The 9,655-nt window shown below is 41.8% G+C and overlaps 1 protein-coding gene across 1 annotated transcript in view; it reads right to left on the bottom strand.

Moving 5' to 3' along the window:
* Positions 1-3,854: 3,854 nt before the first annotated feature.
* Positions 3,855-9,655, bottom strand: part of LOC121547239 (MAGUK p55 subfamily member 2-like) — a 55,321-nt gene continuing 49,520 nt past the window's right edge. The window contains exons 8-12 of the mRNA XM_041858406.2: positions 8,917-8,985; positions 8,534-8,695; positions 8,082-8,284; positions 7,556-7,684; positions 3,855-7,151 (exon numbers count right to left, since the gene is read on the bottom strand). Coding sequence (XP_041714340.1) covers positions 6,975-7,151; positions 7,556-7,684; positions 8,082-8,284; positions 8,534-8,695; positions 8,917-8,985 — 740 coding nt within the window. The 3' untranslated portion in view covers positions 3,855-6,974. The remainder of the gene's footprint in view (positions 7,152-7,555; positions 7,685-8,081; positions 8,285-8,533; positions 8,696-8,916; positions 8,986-9,655) is intronic.

Genomic DNA, 9,655 nt, shown 5'->3' with positions numbered 1-9,655 from the left:
AATAAAAGCTGAAATAAATCATTCTCTCTACTATTATTTTGACATTTCACATTCTTAAAATAAAGTGGTGATCCTAACTGACCTAAGACAGGGAATTTTTACTAGGATTAAATGTCAGGAATTGCGAAAAACTGAGTTTAAATGTATTTGGCTAAGGTGTATGTAAACTTCCGACTTCAACTGTATATGTGTGAAGGTTAGTGTATACATTTTTTTAACCATTTTTTAACCATTTTTTTTACCATAGCATTTTTGCATGTTCTCTATAGTTATGTACTTGAAAATGTATAAATTGAACAATTCTGAAAATTTGGGAAAACTCCTGGCAGACTTAATACAAAATATTGTGTAGTAATGTAATTCTTCACTGGATCAGTCTGAAACTTTGCACACACAATACTTCCTTTTTGTGGACAAAATCTAAATTACACCTAGATTCCTACACTACTGTTTCTCTTGCATTTCAAAGATGATACAACAAAAACAAATATAGAAAACACATGTTTTTTTGTTTATATTATCTTTTACCAGATCTAATGTGTTATATTCTCCTACATTAATTTCACATTTCCACAAACTTCAAAGTGTTTCAAATGGTACCAAGAATATGCATATCCTTGCTTCAGGTCCTGAGCTACACGCAGTTAGATTTGGGTATGTCATTTTAGGCGAAAATTTAATTGCTTATGTTTTAATGATGAGTATTACATTGCATGGCCTCTAAAGGCACATTTAAAAGTGCCCCATACAATAAGGGGATCTGCTGTACTTACACTGTCGGAAAAACTCTGTTATAAATTCTTCTGTCTTGGTTAAAAACAAGTTGCCACCCTTGGCCTCTGTACCATGTTAAGGCATAGTAAGTATGTTGGAAGCCACTTATTTTATGTTTTATATAACCTGTATAACCAACATTGAAAATAAACGAAATAAATATGTCCATCAAAACAAACATTCTGCCCAGAAACAGTCAGACACTGTAAGTGATAGTTCACATGAAGAAAACTTTTGAAAAAGAAATGTGAACAGTAATTAAACACGTACACATTATTTAATTTATCTAAAACATTTCTTAGGGGACTAAATTCATACTTATTGATTGTGGTCTATGCTACAAAAATCACCAAATGAATATTTCCAACATCTCACACAATAAACCAATAACAAAAACCTATTTGATCAAAAACATGGCAACAAAGAACAAAGAAATGAAAGCTGACAGTAAAATATTCCATTCACAGAGTAAGAAAATAGAGCATGTGCTGCAACCAGGTGAATTCAACAGAAGGATGCATTGTTGATTGCTGTGTGTATGTCTTTGCCTGTGTGCCCATGCATTCATGCATGGATTTGTGTATATTTATCTCAGCTCATGTATTGCTATTGCTATGCCATCTTATTTTTTTCAACAGAGAACATAAATAAGAATAAGTACAGTAATATCAACACAGTTGTCAATTATTTACAATGGTAAGATCATATGACCAAATATACAGAATTTCATATAAAGAATAATGTGACAGTTGGTACCTTTGTATTCTTTAAATCTGCCATAAAACAAAATATTCAATGTAAACATTGCACTACATTGTTTTTGTAAGATTTGGTAAGGCCCCTAATTTTTTTTAGCAATAAATAAATAAAAAGGATTTGGTAAGGCTAAAAATGTTCAGTGAACTCCTGGTAGTATAAAAATGGTCATTATACTTCAAGACCTCCAGCACAGTATTTGCTAAATATATAAGCCTACTTAAACCTATATAATATACTGTCACTCGTATCACTCACAAGCTACGCACAGTAACTCAAATCACCTCTAAAGCCTCACCAACAAATACCAATCTATATTTTGTTATTAATAGTTTGTTTATTTTAATTAGGCTATTTATTTTTACAGAAATTACAGTTTGACATCATGTCTGTGGAGGAACTATAATTTGTGCAAAAGTCTACCATGAGGCAAACCCCTTGCACTGGAGCATCGGAATTGGCCCTTTACAACAGACCTCCAACCAATACCCAATGAAAGTGACACGTTCCTACGTCATACGTCCGTATCCATGTCCCTGGGCCAGGTTTTGCAAAAGCATCTTAAAGGAGAATTTCATTATTTAGGAACCTAATCTATACATTTGTGATGTACTGTAAATGGCATGCTGTAGAAGGGTCCAGACACTTTCTTTGCATTTTTACTTGGTTTGGAGAAACTTACCCTAGCAGCGATTGACTTCCTGAGTACCAGGACGTCCAAAGAACACAAACAAAGGCTCCAAAAACACCCAAATACATCCTTTTACAAACGGCAGTATCGTGATCCAGGTCTTTAGATGCTGTACACATGACATTGTGTCATTCTGAACTTTATCAGCAATGTTATAATCCATTTTGTGGTGTGGGGGAATGACCATAGGGGGTGTGGGGACCAATTTAATAAAAAAATAAAAGTCAGTTGGTGGGATGGGGGGAAAATGTCCATAAGGGGAGTAGCGGGGGGGAAATGTCCATGGGGGAGTAGCAGGGGGGAGTGGGGAACAGGTAGCTGACTAGTGGTGGCTATTCAGCAGCCTGATGGTCTGAAGGTAGAAACTATTGGCCAGTCTTCCAGTTTTTGCCATGATGCTCCTGTACTGCCCGCACCTCAATGATTGAAGCAGGATGAACAGGGCATTGCTTGGGTGGCTGGGGTCCCTGATGATCTTCTTGGCCTTCCTGCGACACCTGGTGTTTTAGGTGTCCTATAGGGCAGGCAGTGTGCACCCAATGGTGTGTTCAGCTGCATGTATCACCCTCTGAAGCGCCTTCCGGTCCATGGCGGTGGAGTTTCCGTACCAGGCTGGGATGCAGCCCGACAGTATGCTCTCGATGGTGCTTCTGTAGCACTGTGAGGGCCCTCGGGAACAGAGGCACCACGCCGTCAGAGTGCCTACCTCCTCCCTGTAGGCTGTCTCGTCGTTGTTGGTAATCAGGCCTACTACTGTTATGTAGTCAGCGAACTTGATGATGGAGTTGGAACTGTGGGAGGCCACGCAGTCGTGGGTATACAGGGAATACTGAGGACGCACCCTTGTGGGGCCCCCGTGTTGAGAATCAGTGTCGAGGAGATAATGTTGCCTACCTTCACCACCTGGGGGTAGCCCGTCAGGAAGTCCAGGACCCAATTGCATAGGGAGTTCAGACCAAGGGGCGTGAGCTTTGTAATGACCTTATACGCCACTATGGTAATGACCACTGCGCCTCCCGAGTGGCACAGTGGTCTAAGGCACTGCATTGCAGTGCTAGCTGTGCCACTAGAGATCCTGGTTCGAATCCAGGCTCTGTCGTAGCCGGCCACGACCGGGAGACCCATGGGGCGGCGCACAATTGGCCCAGGGTAGGGGAGGGAATGGCCGGCAGGGATGTAGCTCAGTTGGTAGAGCATGGCGTTTGCAACGCCAGGGTTGTGGGTTCGATTCCCACGGGGGGCCAGTATTAAAAATAAAAAATTTATGCACTCACTAACTGTAAGTCACTCTGGATAAGAGCGTCTGCTAAATGACTAAAATGTAAAATGAAGGCCGAGCTGTAGTCGTTGAACAGCATCCTCACATATGCATTACTTTTGTCCAGGTGGGTAATGGCAATGGCGATGCGTTGTCCGTGGATCTGTCAGGGCGGTAGGCAAATTGGAGAGGGTTGAGTGTGTCGGGAGGGAGTTGATATCGTCTTTGACTAGCCTCTCGAAGCACTACATGATGAAGGATGTGTGTGCTGCTGGTCGGTAGTCATTCAGTTCAGTTACTTTTCCTATCTTGGGCACAGGGATGATAATGGACATCTTGAAGCAGGTGGGTATAGCGGCCTGAGCTAGGGAGAGATTGAAAATGTCAGAGAACACAACAGCCAGCTGGTCAGCACATGCTCTGAGGCTAGGGATGCCATCTGCCATACGTCCTCAGTGGAGATTGTGAGTGTGTAGCCCATGTTGTCATCGGGGGCTCTCCTGGGCAGCTCAGGATCATTGTGCTCAAGTCGTGAGAAAAAGGTGCTTAGCTCCTCTGATAGGGTGGCGTTGGGGACCGCGATGTGGCTGTCTTTCTTTTTGTAATCCGTGATCGTTAGTAGCCCCTGCCACATATGCCTTGTGTCCGACCCGCTGAACTGCTCATCCACTTTGTCCTTATACTTGTGTTTTGTCATCTTGGTCGATCTGCGTAGGTCTTCTTTGTACTGTTTAACCAAACTATTGTCCCCGTTAACCTTGCCCTGTTTATAAGCAGTATTGCTCTCTTTCAGTTTTCCTACAAGGCTGCTATCAATCTATAGTTTTTGATTCAGGAACGTTTTGAAAGACACTATCGGTATCACGTCATCTATGCATTTTTTTATGAATCCGGTGACTGAGTTGGCGTATTCATTGATTTTATCTCCAGAGGCGACCCGAAACATATTCCAGTCCATGTGATCAAAACAGTCTTGGAGCATGAATTCTGATTGGTCGGACCAACTCTGTACAGACCTGACCACCGGAACTTCCTTCTTGAGTTTGTAGGTGGAGAGAAGCAAGATGGAGTCATGGTCGGATTTGCCGAAAGGAGGACGGGAGAGTGCCTTATACCCGTGTCGAAAGGTGTGTAGTAGTGGTCAAGAGTAGAATTTCCGCAAGTTAGACAGTGTTGATAATAATTTGGAAACACAGTTCTCAAATTACTTTTGTTAAAGTCCCCCGCAACAATGAACGCTGCCTCCGGGAATGTGATCTCCAGTTTGTTCAGGGTCCAATGAAGATCTTTGAGTGCCTTTTTGGTGTCAGCTTGGGACGGGATGTACACAGCCATGGCGATAATCCCTGTGAACTCTCTCAGAAGGTGAAAAGGGCCACATTTGATGACCAAGTATTCCAAGTCGGGGGAGCAGAAGCTTGCAAGTTCCTGTACGTTTCTCCATCGCACCATGTGTTGTTGGTCATAAAGCAGAGCCCAACACCTTTGCTTTTGCCAGAGAGAGCCCGCTTCCTATCCGCTCGAAAAACAGTAAAACCCGCTGGTTGTATATAATCCGTTTGGATGTCGGAGGAAAGCCAAGTCTCAGAAAAACAGAGTATGTTGCAGGATCTGATGTGCCTCTGGAAGGAGATCCTCGCTCTGAGTTCGTCAAGTTTGTTAATTAATGATTGAACATTGGCGAGTAGTATGCTCGGTAATGGAGGACGGGTCGCACGGCGTCTTAATCTCACTAAGACTCCGCCTAGTCTGCCTCTCTGTTGGTGTCTTCACTTCCTATTCTCCGGTAGGACTCCCAAGCAGCTCGGCGCATCGCCAAAGAAGCTAGTCCATTGTTTCGTCTTCTCAGGGAATTCGGGGAGGTCGGGTGGACGGTGAGTACCCAGCGATTCATATTGTAATAGTTCTACCCGGGTGTATGTAGTATTGTATGAAACAAACTGATAATGAAAATTAGAGAAAAACAGTTGAAAACACACCAAAAATGGACAAACAATGCTTCAAATGAAAACTGAGATGACTGCATTGAAAGATAAATAGTATAGGCTACATAGGCCTATATACAGTATTTCAATCATATTGAAATACATTTTATGTTCAATCAATTTAGTTATATTTTGCTCATTGTAGGCTAGGCTACTGTTTGTAATTTTGGCCTCACTATTTGTCATGATGTGTAGCAACATGTGCAATGTGCCAAATTTTGTGCATTATTATTGGATAAGCGTTAGAATAAGCCACCTCAATATTTGCTGCCATATGTGGTAATATCTCTCTAGCAGCTGATCCGTCATCAGTATTGTGAATTTTTTTTTATGTTATGGTCAAATTTGAATGGAGAAAGCTGAACCGAGAGCAGCACTGCCTTTCTTTCGATCCTATCAGTATCGACACATGCTCCAACGACGCACTTAGCAAACGTTCTCTCTGCGTAGAGTTTTGGGAAACACATGTTACATATTTGGCCGTTGTAGGAACGATGCATTGTTAAAACACTTAAGATATATATGATATAACATCATATTCATATTTGTGTATTGATTTAGTCATACCCAATGTCTTTTATCAAAATATTTGACGCTCAAGAAGTAAGACACATCGCAGAAAGTTAAAAAACTCTCCTTTGAACTACATCTCCTGCTGCTTTGATAGCATGACGGCTCTAGTCGAGGACTTACTAGCTTCGTCCTACAACTAGGCATTTATATTAACATTTATATTAAACATTTTTACTTTTACTGTTTACTGATGCCAAGTTGTGGAAAGAACCGTAGCCTGGAGCCCTTCATCAACAAACTATTTGGTTTCACCAACAACAACAAAAACGTTTCCCATCAACAAATGCATATCCATAATCTCGAGGAACAAAATGTACGACATGTCGGGTTGAATGTGTCCCTCGCTATCAAATAAGCGTTTAAAACACGTTTCTATCCAGGTTATTCCATGTTTCGGCTGTGTGCTGCCATTGTAGACCACGCAGTCACGCAGTAGCTAACTTTCACGGTAAGAACCCGTTACTTACAGGCTGTTTGATGTGTTGTATATTAGATTACGCTGGATTTTGTATGAAAAAAAAATAGTTTGTTTGTAGACTGGCAAGCTGTCGAAAGTTTGTTATTCACGTGTGTTTGTTCTAATGAAACGGATTTCACTTTTCGGCTTTATGCTTCTTCTTGGCCATCAAATACGTTGAAAACCAGCATATTGTAGAGATAATTCACTCGGAAACACGTATACAATTTAATATATATCTTAAATGGCCACGTTTTCATGACTTTGATGATGCAAATTTGAGGCTCATTCTTAGCCTACAAAACAAGGGAAACGGAACTAAAATTGACGTAACTTGCACATCGTATAGCGTCACACGCTGCGGAGGGAAACTCTATACCTGCGGCCTGTACCAACTCCTCAGACCTTTGACCCCTATCCTGACCTCCTTATGACCTCCTTATGACCTCCTAAACTCTAGCTCTGACCTCTGATTGGCCTTTAGAAGACCCAGCTGACAGGAACCCACTGCTGCTCTGAGCTCAGTCTCTCCAGTGCTGTCTTCAGGCCGCAGTAGGCCCCCTCCAGGCTGTCGTTGATGATATTCAGGTCAAAGTAATGTCCGTAGGCCCGCTGGATCTTCTCGCTCTCATCCACTGTCCTCTTCAGCTCAGAGTCCTGCATGGGAGGAACAACAGGGTGATGATAGTGGTCATCCTGGACAACTATAACTTACTATGACTTATTTGCGTACAAATAATTGTGCCCATTCAAAAAGCATCTCAGAGTAGGAGTGCTGATCTAGGACTGTACATACAATCCTATTCATTGGGGTCTAAAAGGTCAAACTGATACTATGGCATGACCGAGAATGTAACAAGGGGTGATGTACACACTGAGATTGGTGGTACACAGTCAGAAATGAATTGGCGTTAATGGGCTTATTAAAGATGATGAATTGCTAGGGTTAATGCATTTTGAACATACCAGTCCTACATTTTAATGAGTGTCAAACAACATATTCTGCTAACTGGACCAATGATGTAGCTATGATACAACTGTCCAGTCTGTCTGGGACTCACCGTTAACTGTTTGGTCATCACTCCGGCTTCTTTGGCAGACTTATTCATGGCTTTGAGGACCTCGTAATCTGGAGCCTCAATAAACACCACGTAGGGAAGGAACTCTGACGTCCGCAGAACCTTAAGTGCCTGCAGAAAGGAATTAAATAGTTGAAAAGCAGCTGTAATAATAGATTATTCATAGATGCTAATGATGTAACGAGCTAATCAAATTAGCTATGACCACTTGAAAATGACTAGTCGCATTAAAGGATTCCATTACTTCCATTTCATCTGTAATGTAAACCTTGGCTTTGGTTAAACAATAAGAACATTCTATAGTAATCATATTACTTCACTGATCTATGTGCTAAAGTTTGGCATAGAGGTAATGTAGCCAACAATCTCAATAAAACCGAATTCTGTTCTCCTTTCAAAAAGAAAGAAAAAGGTAAAGATCAACCTCTTCCCTGGACATTGATGCCGAGAAAATGTCTGGAGTATTATACCGATGAATGAATAAAGATGCCCAGGTGCTATAGTCTACCTGTGGGTTGACATCCAGGATACAGATCTTTCCAGCGTCCACCACCTCGTGGATGGAGTTGATCTTGGTGCCGTAGAGGTTCCCGTCGTACTCGCCGTGCTCCAGGAAGCGCCCGTTCTTAATGTCCAAATCCATCTCACTGCGAGTCATGAACGAGTACATCTGTCCATCCTTCTCATCCACCTTGGGTTTCCTCGAGGTAACTGGAGACAGGTTGTTGGGTTATCTACATAAAGGTATAGCAACTGACAAACACAGTGCTGAGCAACGCACACAGAAGAAAAAAATGTAGTCTTTGTATCTCATACAAATGTGAATACAGTATTTGTATTTCTAAATTGTTTGTATGTTTTTTGTATATTTTCTAATATGGCATAGATTACAGAACACCAGAGTAAATCAAAGTGTCAATGTCAGTGGCTCTGTCAGTGTTAGATGCTAGTACTACTCACAGGGAATGGTGGTCCCGTAGCGCAGGGGGTCTGACACCAACAGTTTGTTCTTTAGACTCCGGCGGCCCACTCCCTGTGCTCCAATCAGAACCAACGTCTTCCGGCGAAACGGGGAAACCTTGGCCACCTCCTCGTAGATCCTCAGCTCGTGCCGATCAAACTCTGAACAGGCAACATATTCATATCAGATATCCACATAATCAGTATTACTACCGGTATTACTTGACCTAATATAATTCATGCTACACATACACAGTGTAGTATACTACATTGACAACCGTTGACACTTTTGACTAACAAAGTTTACATGTAAAGAATACACTGGCAGCAGTTTCAAACATTGTTACATTTACAAATGGTCATTTTGGCACAAAAAAACGTACCTGCATTTCTGGTTGTCAGATACATCATCTTTTTTTTTTTCTTCCCACCCATTCCAGAACAAAGAGGACCTGAGAAAGACAGCACACAACATGTTGCCTTCCTTCAGTACTTCTCAACCCACTTCAATTGAGTCTTTATCAATTTAATGAACAGTACCTGCCAGTCAGGGTTGGTTGCCTTTTACAGTGTTGCTGTTCTGTATCATAAATCAAAGTCTGCAAATCAGTCCCCTGTAGCTCAGTTGGTAGAGCATGGAGCTTGCAACGCCAGGGTCGTGGGTTAGTTTCCCACGGAAGGGCGAGTATGAAAATGTATGCACTCACTAACTGTAAGTCGCTCTGGATAAGAGCGTCTGCTAAATGACAAAAAATGTAAAAATGTAGCTTGTACCACCAGAGGGCAGTATGCCAATGCATTGCAGCAGGGGCCTTCAACCTTTTCTTACCCATTGACCCCGCTCCTAGGCAAACAGCGACCAGGGACCCCCATCATATGTTAGCAAAAAACACTTATTTTCCCACGTCTTGTCTTATCATTAGGTGACATATAATGACAAGGAGAAGTAATCAACATTTTAAAATGAATAGATTTGGTAGATGGTTTTTCATTATTTTGACCTCCCCACATTAGATTTGGAAGAGGAAGTGTTAACTCTAACATAGCCTATTAGCTAGAAAGGTAACCCCAAACACATTTTCACTCCGAGTAGCTGTTTAGCTGGTTAAACAAAGTTTAGCT

The sequence above is a fragment of the Coregonus clupeaformis genome, chromosome 31 (genome assembly GCF_020615455.1).
Source record: "Coregonus clupeaformis isolate EN_2021a chromosome 31, ASM2061545v1, whole genome shotgun sequence".
NCBI lineage: Eukaryota > Metazoa > Chordata > Actinopteri > Salmoniformes > Salmonidae > Coregonus > Coregonus clupeaformis.
Note: the sequence above shows the minus strand (reverse complement) of the source record. Positions and strands in the feature narration are given on the sequence as shown.